At 43.1% G+C, this 13,554-nt stretch overlaps 1 protein-coding gene across 2 annotated transcripts in view; it reads left to right on the forward strand.

Annotated features, from left to right (window-relative positions):
• The first annotated feature begins 3,800 nt into the window (after nucleotides 1-3,800).
• The window catches only part of LOC129820922 (neuroligin-4, X-linked-like), a 28,899-nt gene continuing 19,145 nt past the window's right edge, over nucleotides 3,801-13,554 (forward strand). For both annotated transcript variants that reach the window (XM_055878042.1, XM_055878043.1), the window contains exons 1-4: nucleotides 3,801-4,232; nucleotides 6,923-7,577; nucleotides 8,089-8,241; nucleotides 13,356-13,541. In XM_055878042.1, the coding sequence (XP_055734017.1) occupies nucleotides 7,091-7,577; nucleotides 8,089-8,241; nucleotides 13,356-13,541 (826 nt within the window). In that variant the 5' untranslated portion in view covers nucleotides 3,801-4,232; nucleotides 6,923-7,090. The remainder of the gene's footprint in view (nucleotides 4,233-6,922; nucleotides 7,578-8,088; nucleotides 8,242-13,355; nucleotides 13,542-13,554) is intronic.

Genomic DNA, 13,554 nt, shown 5'->3' on the forward strand with positions numbered 1-13,554 from the left:
AGTGTGAAAGTTATCATCAAGGCAAAGGGTGGCTCTTTGAAGAATCTCAAATCCAAAATATATTTGGATTTGTTTAACACTTTTTTGGTTACCACATGATTCCATGTGTTATTTCATGTATTTATTCAACAATGTAGAAAATAGTAAAAAATAAAGAAAAACCCTTCAATGAGTAGGTGTGTCCAAACTTTGACTGGTACCGTACTTATACAGTTGAAGTCAGAAGTTTACATACACCTTAGCCAAATACATTAAAATCAGTTTTCACAATTCCTGACATTTAATCCTAGTAAAACTTCCCTGTCTCAGGTTAGTTAGGATCGCCACTTTATTTTAAGAATGTGAAATGTCAGAATAATAGTAGAGAGAATTATTTATTTCAGCTTTTATTTCTTTCATCACATTCCCAGTGGGTCAGAAGTTTACCTACACTCAATTAGTATTTGGTAACATTGCCTTTAAATTGCTTAACTTGGGTCAAACGCTTCGGGTAGCCTTCCACAAGATTCACACAATAAGTTGAGTGAATTTTGGCCCATTCCTCCTGACAGAGCTGGTGTAACTGAGTCCGGTTTGTAGGCCTTGCTCGCACCCGCTTTTTCAGTTCTACCCACAAATTTTCTATAGGATTGCGGTCAGGGCTTTGGGATGGCCACTCCAATACCTTGACTTTGTTGTCCTTAAGCCATTTTGCCACAACTTTGGAAGTATGCTTGGGGTCATTGTCCATTTGGAAGACCCATTTGCGACCAAGCTTTAACTTCCTGACTAATGTCTTGAGATGTTGCTTCAATATATCCACCTAATTTTCCTTCCCTCATGATGCCATCTATTTTGTGAAGTGCACCAGTCCCTCCTGTAGCAAAGCACCCCCACAACATGATGATGCCACCCCTGTGCTTTAAGGTTGGGATGGTATTCTTCGGCTTACAAGCCTCCCCCTTTATCCTCCAAACATATCAATGGTCATTATGGCCAAACAGTTCTATTTTTGTTTCATCAGACCAGAGGACATTTCTCCAAAAAGTGTGATCTTTGTCCCCATGTGCAGTTGCAAAACCGTAGTCTGGCTTTTTTATGGCGGTTTTGGAGCAGTGGCTTCTTCCATGCTGAGCGGCCTTTCAGGTTATGTCGATATAGGATTAGTTTTACTGTGTATATAGATACTTTTGTACCAGTTTCCTCCAGCATCTTCACAAGGTCCTTTGCTGTTGTTCTGGGATTGATTTGCACTTTTCTTACCTAAGTACGTTCATCTCTAGGAGACAGAACGCGTCTCCTTCCTGAACGGTATGACGGCTGCGTGGTCTCATGGTGTTTATACTTGCGTACTATTGTTTGTACAGATGAAAGTGGTACCTTCAGGCGTTTGGAAATTGCTCCTAAGGATGAACCAGACTTGTGGAGGTCTACAATTTATTCAGAGGTCTTGGCTGATTTCTTTTGATTTTCCCATGATGTCAAGCAAAGAGGCACTGAGTTTGAAGGTAGGCCTTGAAATACATCCACAGGTACACCTCCAATTGACTCAAATGATGTCAATTAGCCTATCAGACGCTTCTAAAGCCATGACATCATTTTATGGAATTTTCCAAGCTGCTTAAAGGCACGGTCAACTTAGTGTATGTAAACTTCTGACCCATTGTAATACAGTGAATTATAAGTGAAATAATCTGTCTGTAAACAATTGTTTGAAAAATGTATTGTGTCATGCACAAAGTAAATGTCCTAACTGACTTGCCAAAACTATAGTTAGTTAACAAGAAATTTGTGGAGGTGTTGAATAACAAGTTTTAATGACTCCAACCTAAGTGTATGTAAACTTCCGACTTCAACTGTAGGTAGGGATAAAGTGACTAGGCAACAGGATAGATAATAAACCGTAGCAGCAGCGTATGTGATGAGTCAAGAGTTAGTGAAAAAGGGTCAATGCAGATAGTCTGGGTAGCTATTTGGTTAACTATTAAGTAGATTTATGGCTTGGGGGTAGAAGTTGTTTAAGGTCCCGTTGGTTCCAGACTTGGAGCATCGATACTGCTTTGCCGTGCCGTATCAGAGAGAACAGTCTAGGACTTTGGTGGCTGGAATTTTTGAAAAAGTTTTGGGCCTTCCTCTGACACCGCCTGGTATGGAGGTCCTGGACGGCAGGAAGCTCGGCCCCATTGATGTACTGGGCAGTACGCACTACCCTCTGTAGCGCCTTGCGGTCATATGCCAAGTGGTTGCCGTACGAAGCGGTGATGCAACCAGTCAAGATGCTCTCAGTGCTGCAGCTGTATAACTTTTGGAGGATCTGAGGACACATGCAAGATCTGTTCAGCCTCCTGAGGGGGAAGAGGCGTTTCTTTTTTATTGAACCTTTATTTAACTAGGCAAGTCGGTTAAGAACAAATTCTTATTTACAATGACAGCCTACGCCGGCCAAGCCCTAACCCGGACAACTCTGGGCCAAATGTACGCAATGCTATGGGACTCCCAATCACGGCCGGTTGTGATACAGCCTGGAATCAAACCAGGTCTGTAGTGATGCCTCTAGCACTGAGATGCAGTGCCTTAGACCGCTGCGCCACTCGGGAGCGTTGTTGTGCCGGCTTCTTCTCAACTGTGTTGGTGTATGTGGAACATGTTAATTCCTTAGTGATGTGGACGGCAAGGAACTTGAAGCTCTCAACCCGCTCCACTACAGCCCCGTCGATGTGGATGAGGGCGTGCTCGGCCCTCTGTGTGTGTGTGTGTGTGTGAGTGACACCTGCAGATGAGATGAGCTTTCCTAAAAGGCCACAGCAGGGAGCTAGTCCTCACATTGCCTCATAGCAGACACCTGAGGCAGGCTTTATATTGGATATTGGAAGACATACTGAATGACAAGGACTGCACTCTGTCCTCCTAGGCACCCTTTTTAGGGATTTGTGTGTTTATAAAAGTACCCTCATGCACTGTACTGTTTTGGGCTTATGTTTGCACACACTGTTTTTGGTTAATGTTTTTCTATGTTTGCTGAGAAGGTGAAGAGAGGATGGCGCGAACACAGGGAACTGAGAGGATGGAGAGAACGTGTGGAGGAAACTAAATATGTCTGACATGGTGAATGTTCCCAAACACACTGAAAGAATGACACACACACACACACACACAACAGTATTTTTAGTATAGCTGTTACCATTTACACCTCTACATCTTCAGGATCCCATCCATACTGAGGCCTACTGCTCCTACCAGCGTTCTAGCTCTTGGGGGCCGCAAAGTCAGATTTGTGCAGTGTATAATTTGTTTATAGAACCAGATCGTCTATGTAAGGAGAATCAGCTTTGTTGTGTGGCATCGTGGGTTAGGGTTAGAGTTAGGGTAGCGTCATGGGAGGGGACATGAATCACTGAGCTGACATTAAGGGTTAGGGATTGGGGTGACTGGGTGAGTCATGTCATTTCTCTCTCACTCATACACACACACACTGTCCACCGGAATGGCCTCAGGAAAGAATACAGACATAGGGTAGTTATTGGAGACAGAAAAACACACTAATGTGATGTCATCTTGTGACTTAGTTTGATTGTTTGATTGAAGGTTTTTTGTCACGAAGCTGTGTGTGTGTGTGATTGTATGTATTTTACCGTGGTGCTGCAATGATACAATGTGTGGTTTTGGCAAAGCCTAGTATTTTGAAGATATTCCATTTATGTTCCATCTTGTCTGAGACACAGTTCTCCCAACATGGATTCAGAAGCTAAGATGGGCTGTGTTGTTGTGATTACTGATAGCCTGTCCTGTGGTGTGTGTGTGTGTGTGTGTGTGTGTCTGTCCCAGCTGATGAGGGTGCATGAATCTATTGGCTGCAGGCTCCATTCAACACTGTCCAATAGCATCTGGAGAGAGACAGAGAGAGAGGGAGAGGGAGAAAGAGAGCGAGAAAGATGTGAACGTCGTAGTTTTTTCTTCTGTTAACGATAATCACGTCCTGTACCGTATTCAGTTGTTGCGGGGTTCAGACCACAAATACTTAGCCTATTCCCGGGAGCTCACGGCAACGGTGGAATTTACCCCTGGCACGTCGCTGGTGCACGAGGCTCTGCAGTCATCGACACACGGTCCCAGGATTTCTCTCACCGCTCTCCTGTCCTCTCTCCCCATCTTCTTTTCAGTTTTCTTCGCAGTGAGGGATGAAACGCTCTGTCAGCTGACATTTTTACTGCAGCAGCTGCGTGAACAGACCAATGGAGCAATGACGTGTGTCGGTGAGTCTCATTTATCACCATGTTCTACTGTGTGTGTGTGTGTGTGTGTGTGTGTGGGAGGGGGGGGGGGGGGGGGGGGGGGTCCTGTGGGCTACAGTACGCTCATTACTATTCATCTGATGTTGCGCTTCACAGTCAAATTGTTGTGACTAAAACCCCGCTATCGAATTTATTTCACTATTGGCTGTATATAATAGATATATAGCTGGATTTCAGATGGATAACAGGTTGATTTTATTTAGACATGTCCTGAGTCTAAACGTCATGATTTAAGCAACACAAGCGGTGTCATGGCCCCTGTAGCACCTGGGGGGTGTCACTGCAGCGAATGGAGAGGAATGGGCTCTGATTTAAATATCCAGCCATATGCAGCTGATACAGGTCCAGAGATAGGATACCTGATGATGCAGCTGCAGTACCAGTCACAGCCAAGAGATAACATTTAAATGTTACATATTAATTCCTCTCTCTCGCGCGCGCGCTCTCTCTCCATCTCTTTCTCTAAAATCGATTAAATTCAAATTACCTTTATTGGCACGAATGGGAACGACCAATACAATATCAATGCTATAGCAACAACAACTACTTGTGCGGACGTTTTAAACATTCATACTAATTTCCCCAAAAGGGCAGGGGGGTTCTGAGATTTAGAAACCTAGGACTGATATTTAACAAAAATTACAATAAGGAAATTACATTAATGACAATTGCAATAACTAGCACATACTGTGCTGCTAGCGCCAAGACTGTTGGCATGTCTATATTGAATGTAGGCACAAATGATTATTCCACTGAAATAATAATATAGATCATTACACTGAAGTTAAGTGGTAAATGGGCAAAACAATGCCCTAATGATGAGTAACTATAACTTGTTACCATGATATTGCAATGCTATAACCATTTTATCCTGTGCTGTAGTCAGTGGCGATTTAAGCATGTAAGTCTTGGTGGGGCTAACTCCCCACATTTTTTTTAGATGCATGCCAGCAAAGCCACTACACAACACAACACTAAACAATACATTAATTGCACTATAACGGTGACAAACGGTGCCCACAAACTGTTAAGCCCTACATAAAACTGTCGCAACAGCAGAGCTTTCTTTTCAGCACCATGGAGTGAATCCTTACCACCTCTACACCTGGCTATCAGTGGAGCCTTGTCTGGCAGCGAAACAGTTCATTCATCCTCATAGTAAATGAGTAAAAAATGTAAAAAATGCCTTTTTAAAAACATAGCTGATATGGTTGACTTGCTTAAACAAATGTGATTTCTACTGACAATTGAGATGTACAAACTATGGCATAAGGGAACGATGAGCGGATAAGAGGTAATCCGTAATTTCGATTAAGACATTTAATGAACGAGCTAAGACGGACGTAGTCAATACAACTATTTGTTAATCACTTTTGAAATGTACAGCGACAGAATTCAGATCATGGGCCGTTCTTAACGTATTCTCCCTGTACACCAAGTCAGAACCTTAGGATAAATAAAGGGGGCATATAAGCAGACAATGAAAGCTATTTCAATATTCAATGAGGACATTTCTCTAAAACAGGCTATAGGCTACATGTGCACCACCAAGTCAGAACAGTAGGCTAAGTTCTGAGGGGGAAAGGGACCAAATTATTAGGGTGTGGCACATGGGCTACTAACAGCTTACTACACAACATACACTTAGTATTACTTTCTTAGCTACAGTTTACATATCTCCCTAGCAAATTACATTATTTATGCAGCAACGTACAATACATTTTTGGAATCACTGTTGTGCTGTGCTCACTTGAACAGGAATGTGGGGCGGCGGCCCTTCTTGTGGGCAAATTTTGTCATGATGATGACTGCTTGTCTAGCTTGCTAGCTAAGATTTTGAAAGTATTATGTTGACATGATCAGTTCAATCAAAGCTACGGTAGATATAATGTGATTTGACGTCATTTTATCTGTGGCCAATGACCTTGATCCTTCTTGGATGTGCACTTCAAATGTAAATCTATGACAGCACCCAAGAGGGCTTGACATTTCTAGCTCTCCCTGTAGATTTTGAGGTGATGTAGTGTCCCCATGAGTGACAGAACACTTAGCCAATCACAGCACAACTAGAGAAGATGACCAACCCCTATGCTCTGTATTTTTCGCTAGCTGCCCCTACACCACAGAAAGCACTGAGCTAGGCTGAAGCACTTGCATGTTTGTATGCGGCTTTATTAACGCAAATTTTTTTTTTATACATTGTTTGCCAAAATAACATGCAAAACAGGCAACAAAAAAACAAGTGGGGCTCAAAATGACAGGTCGCCACTGGCTGCAATGTAAAATTATACCAAGATTGCTCTCAGTTTCTCTTTAGTTGGAGCATGAGAGGAGAAAATGTCTCTCAGTTTCTACCACTCTGCACCTTGAGAGGTTGCAGCCTGTTCTCTCTGGCCAGTCATGTTGTTTTAATGGGGTCTTCATGTCTATACTTTAAGTTCGCCTTTATTTGTGGTATTGTACTCTTTCAGAGTAGGCTGTGTCAAAACTTGCATGCTTTTTTTCAACTGGCAGTAGAAGAGGGAATTTTCCCAGTTCAGCCCACACGCTTGGAGGAGAACCATTGTACATGCAGTATGTATATATAATTCAAGCTCTGTCTCTGCTTTTTCTCTCTCTCTGTCTGTCTCTGTCTCTCTCCCTCCATCTAGGCAGAACAGTGTGACTGTACGAAGAGAACCGGAAGGTGACTGGCTGACCCAGGGAGGAGAGAGACATATTCTGAGACAAACACACACAAAAAACTGAGCAGGGCTACGTGAGTGTGTGTTAGACTCTCAGACGGAGTCCTGATCTAAACCGAACGCAGACACTCCCACATGTCTCCCCCGTCTACCCCCACCCCTATCCTCTCTCTGCCCTCCTATCTACTGTGTGTCCTCTCCATGTTCCTGTCCCTGTCCAGACTGAGGGGCATCCTCCCCCCTCTCCTCTCCCTTGTCCTGTCCCTCCCCCCTGCTGCTAGCCAGTCAGTCATCACCACGTCCCAGGGCAGACTGAGGGGTCAGTTGACCCCCCTGCCTTCTGACCTGCTGGGCCCTGTGGTCCAGTACCTGGGGGTCCCCTACGCCCGCCCCCCCACCGGGGAGAGACGCTTCCAGCCCCCCGAGCCCCCCCTGTCCTGGCCAGGGGTGAGGAACGCCACCCAGTTCTCCCCCGTCTGCCCCCAGCCTGTAGAGGAACACAGCCTGCTGACAGAGATGTTACCTCTCTGGTACTCTGCCAATCTGGACATAGCCAGCGCATACCTGTCACAGCAGAGTGAAGACTGTCTCTTCCTCAATATATACGTCCCTACTGAGGAAGGTATGTAGTGTATACAGTACACACACACACACACACACACACACACACACACACACACACACACACACACACACACACACACACACACACACACACACACACACACACACACACACACACACACACACAATCAAATCAAAGTTTATTTGTCACATGCTTACTTAAAGGCTCTAACCAATAGTGCAAAAAAGGTATTAGGTGAAAAATAGGTACGTAAAGAAATAAAACAACAGTAAAAAGACAGGCAATATACAGTAGTGAGGCTCTAAAAGTAGCGAGGCTACATACAAACACCGGTTAGTCAGGCTTATTGAGGTAGTATGTACATGTAGATATGGTTAAAGTGACTATGCATATATGATGAACAGAGAGTAGCAGTAGCGTAAAGAGGGGTTGGCGGGTGGATGCATCCATCTCTACATATTTATGCATGCGCCCACATATGTTTCTTTGCATATTGCAAGAGCTGTTGAACGCTCTGCAAATCTGGCTTGTGTGTGTGTGATTCCAGACATCCATGATGAGGGCGGTCTGCGGCCAGTGATGGTGTATGTCCATGGAGGTTCTTATTCTGAAGGGAGCGGCAACATGATGGATGGCAGTGTCCTCGCTAGCTATGGAAACGTCATTGTCATCACAATCAACTACAGGCTGGGAGTACTGGGTTAGTCAACTTCTTCATCAGCGTCGTCGTCATCTTTACCATCATCATCGTGAGATTCCGCCTAATCACCTTTCTGGCTTACTCTCTCACTGGTTGAAATGTCACCGGTCTGTGTTGCCACTGAGAAGCTAGCAGCCTGTACACAGCCAGATTCATCTGTGTGTACGCCTGGTTAGAGGGGAGCCATCAGCTTTGTGTTTATGGCTCACAGTAGGTAGGGTTAAATTAAGCTTCATGAGAGGAGGAGGAGAGAGAGAGACTAGACACATTGGAAAGAATGAACCAAAAACCTGAGCAAACTGGAATGCTATTTGACCCTAAATAAAGAGTACACAGTGGCAGAATACCTGACCACTGTGACTGACCTAAAATGAAGGAAGGTTTTGACTATGTAAATATTCAGTGAGGATAGCCTTGCTATTGACAGAGGTCGCCGTAGGCAGACCTGGCTCTCAAGAGAAGACAGACTATGTGCACACTGCCCACACAATGAGGTGGAAACTGAGCTGCACTTCCTAACCTCCTGCCAAATGTATGGCCATATTAGAGACACATATTTCCCTCAGATTACACAGAACCACAAAGAATTCGAAAACAAATCAAATTTTCATTTAAAAAAACTCCCTTATCTATTGGGTGAAATACCAGTCTGCCATCACAGCAGCAAGATTTGTGACCTGTTGCCACAAGAAAAGGGCAACCAGTGAAGAACAAACACCATTATAAATACAACCCATATTTATGTTGATTTATTTTCCCTTTTGTACTTGAACTATTTCCGCATCGTTACAACACTGTACATAGCCATAATAGGACATTTGAAATGTCTATTCCTTTGAAACGTTTGTTAATGTAATGTTTACTGTTCGTTTTTTATCATTTATTTCACCTTTAAAAAATCTATTTAATTTGCTTTAGCAATGTAAATATATGTTTCCAATACCAATAAAGCGCTTTGAATTAAATTGAATTGAGATAAGAGAAGCAGGGTGTGAGGCAAGGAAGGGGAGGGAATAAGAGAGAGGGTAAGAGAGGAGGAGAGGAGGTGATCTAGGGAAAGAGGTAGTGCGGGAAGGGTTAAGAGGAAAAGAGTGGGAGGGGAGGAGGAGGAAAACAAGAGGGGAGAAGAGGAGGGCTAAGTGATCGGATTTATAATCATTGAAGGTCACATGTATCTTGTGGCTCAGCCCTCAGTAACACACACACACTCCAGCTCATCCTGTTAGTGACACACTCATGTCTCTAGTGTGGCGTGTGAATTAGTGACACACTCATTTTGCGTGTGCATGTGTTCAGTGACACATGGATGTTCTGCTGTCCCAGGTCTACCCCAGGTCTGACTGAGGGTGGTGAGCAACGGTCACATGACATCATCAGTCACTGAGTCATGTCACCACATTACCCAGGGTACTCAGGGTTTGGCTACACTGTAAAACATGTCTGTCAATCTGTGTTTAGACAATTAATTTGTTCTACAGTATAAGGGTTAGTGCGCAACTTTAGCCACTTACTGGATTAGGTTTAGGTTATAACGGCATACTGTAATACTTGTTATTATTTATTTATTAAGATCATTAATGAGAGATTTATAAGTATCTGCCATATTAACCAATCCCCAGTGAGCCTACTAGTCCCATAATTGTAAGGAATCAAATCTAGTTTGAAGTGGAGATCGGCCTTTAGTTCCAAGTCCATATTTACATCCTGCTGTTCATGTCTTTGATGGAAATAATTTTTTAAATACGATACAGTGCATTCGGAAAGTATTCAAACCCCTTCACTTTTTCAACATTTTGTTACATTACAGCTTTATTCTAAATTGGTTTAAATAAAATGTTTCCCTCATCAATCTACACATAATACCCCATAATGGCAAAGCAAAAACAGGTTTTTAGAAATGTATGTAAATTTATAAAAACAACCAAACAGAAATACCTTATTTACATGAGTATTCAGACCCTTTGCTATTAGACTCGAAATTGAGCTCAGGTGCATCCTGTTTCCATTGATCATCCTTGAGATGTTTCTACAACTTGATTGGAGTCCACCTGTGGTAAATTCAATTGATTGGACATGATTTGGAAAGTCACACACCTGTCTATATCAGGTCCCACAGTTGACAGTGCATTTCAGAGCAAAAACCAAGCCATGAGGTCGAAGGAATTGTCCGTAGAGCTCGGAGACAGAATTGTGTCAAGGCACAGATCTGGGGAAGGGTACCAAAAACAATTCTGCAGTATTGAAGGTCCCCAAGAACACATTGGCCTCCATCATATTAAGTGGAAGAAGTATGGAACCACCAAGACTCTTCCTAGAGCTATCCTCCCGGCCAATCGGGGGAAAAGGGCCTTGGTCAGGGAGGTGACCAAGAACCCTATGGTCACTCTGACAGCGCTCCAGAGTTCCTCTGTGGAGATGGGAGAACCTTCCAGAAGGATAACCATCTCTGCAGTACTCCACAATCAGGCCTTTATGGTAGAGAGGCCAGAAAGAAGCCACTCCTCAGTAAAAGGCACATGACAGCCCGCTTGGAGTTTGCCAAGTAGCACCGAAAGGAATCTCAGACCATGACAAACAAGATTCTCTGGTCTGATGAAACCAAGGTTGAACTTTTTGGCCTGAATGCCAAAAGTCACGTCTGGAGGAAACCTGGCACCGCTCATCACCTGGCCAATACTATCCCTACGGTGAAGCATGGTGGTGACAGCATCATGCTGTGGGGAAGTTTTTCAGTGGCAAGGACTGTGAGACTAGTCATGATTGAGGGAAAGATGAACGGAGCAAAGCACAGAGCGATCCTTGATGAAAACCTGCTCCAGAGCGCTCAGGACCTCGGACTGGTGCGAAGGTTCACCTTCCAACAGGAGGACAATGACCCTAATCACACAGCCAAGACAACGCAGGAGTGGCTTGGGGACAAGTCTCTGAATGTCCTTGAGTGGTCCAGCCAGAGCACGGACTTGAACCTGATCTAACTCTCTGGAGTAGAGGTCGACCAATTATGATTTTTCAACGCCGATACCGATACCAATTATTGGAGGACCAAAAAAAGCAGATACCGATTAATCTGCCGATTTTTTTTATATATATATTTGTAAAAATGACAATTACAACAATACTGAATGAACACTATTATTTTAACTTAATATAAAAAATCTATAAAATCAATTTAGTCTCAAATAAATAATGAAACATGTTTAATTTGGTTTAAATAATGCAAAAACAAAGTGTTGTAGAAGACAGTAACAGTGCAATATATGCCATGTAAGAAATCGAACGTTTAAGTTCCTTGCTCAGAACATGAGAACATATGAAAGCTGGTGGTTCCTTTTAACATGAGTCTTCAATATTCCTAGGTAAGAAGTTTTAGGTTGTAGTTATTATAGGAATGATAGGACTATTTCTATTCCATTTGTATTTCATTTATCTTTGACTATTGGATGTTCTTATAGGCACTATAGGATTGCCAGCCTAATCTCGGGAGTTGATAGGCTTGAAGTCATAAACAGCGCAATGCTTGAAGCACAGCGAAGAGCTGCTGGCAAATGCAGGAAAGTGCTGTTTGAATGAATGCTTACGAGCCTGCTGCTGCCTACCACCGCTCGGTCAGACTGCTCTATCAAATCATAGACTTAATTATAATATAATAACACACATAAATACGAGCCTTAGGTCATTCATTTGGTCAACTCTGTAAACTATCATTTTGAAAACAAAACGTTTATTCTTTCAGTGAAATACGGAACCGTTCCGTATTTTATCGAACGGGTGGCATCCCTAAGTCTAAATATTGCTGTTACATTGCACAACCTTCAATGTAATGTCATAATTATGTACAATTCTGGCAAATTAATTACGGTCTTTGTTAGGAAGAAATGGTCTTCACACAGTTCGCAACGAGCCAGGCAGCCCAAACTGCTGCATTTACCTGTCACGACTTCTACCGAAGGTAGCTCCTCTCCCTGTTCGGGCGGCGCTCGGCAGTCGGCGTCGCCGGTCTACTAGCCATCACTGATCCCTTTTTCCTTTTCTGTTTGTTTTGTCTTTGGTTCTTTTTCACGCCTGGTTTCATTTGCGTTAATTTCTGTGTGTATAATTGTAACCTGTTGCCTGCCTAAATTTGTGCGAGATTAGTCTTTGATTGTGATGTGCTCGGTTAGATTATACCGTTATTTATTTTCACGGATTCTTAAGTGTAATCGTGTCGTAACTTTGTTTGTTCCTCCGTGCGTTTGTACGGGTTCTCTGTTGTCGAGGGCGTTGTACCTTTTCGATTGTGCCATTCCTGTGTTGGTGGACTTTCTTATTAAAACACGCTTCTCAGACATCCCTGCTCTCCTGCGCCTGACTCCTACACCTACCACCTAGACGCACATTATCACAATACCCTGACTCTGCTTGCACAGAACGCGAGAAGTGACAATTTCCCTAGTTAAAAGAAATTCATGTTAGCAGGCAATATTAACTAAATATGCAGGTTTAAAAATATATACTTGTGTATTGATTTTAAGAAAGGCATTGATGTTTATGGTTAGGTACATATTGGTGCAACGACAGTGCTTTTTTCGCGAATGCGCTTGTTAAATCATCACCCGTTTCGCCCATTCCGATTAATTGGTCGACCTCTGCTCTGGAGAGACCTGAAAATAGCTGAGCACCGAAGCTCCCCATCCAACCTGACAGAGCTTGAGAGGATCTGCAGAGAAGAATGGGAGAAACTCCCCAAGTACAGGTCTGCCAAGCTTGTAGCGTTATACCCAAGAAGACCCAAAGCTGTAATTGCTGCCAAAGGTGCTTCAACAAAGTACTGAGTAAAGGGTCTGAATACTTATGTAAATGTGATATTTCAATTTTTTATTTGCTAAATTGTAAAAAAGAATGTTTTTGCTTTGTCATTATGGGGTATTGTGTGTAGATTGATGAGGAAAAACAACAATTCAATCGATTTAAAAAATAAGGCTGTAACGTAACAAAATGTGGAAAAAGTCAAGGGGTCTGAATAATTTCCGAATGCTCTGCATTTCTGTTTGTTGTGTTATAATAATGTTTTACTCTAATATCTACTAGACTTTCCTTCTATATTGTTATGTATTTTATATGTGTTATTCCCTCAGGTTTCCTCAGTACGGGTGACCAGGCAGCTAAAGGCAACTATGGTCTGTTGGACCAGATCCAGGCTCTGCGCTGGGTGAAGGAGAACATTGCTGCATTCAGCGGAGACCCAGACAGAGTCACTGTGTTTGGCTCCGGGGCTGGAGCCTCCTGTGTCAGCCTACTAACTCTGTCCCACTACTCTGAGGGTAAGTAACCTCT

This window comes from Salvelinus fontinalis, chromosome 23 (assembly GCF_029448725.1).
Source record: "Salvelinus fontinalis isolate EN_2023a chromosome 23, ASM2944872v1, whole genome shotgun sequence".
NCBI lineage: Eukaryota > Metazoa > Chordata > Actinopteri > Salmoniformes > Salmonidae > Salvelinus > Salvelinus fontinalis.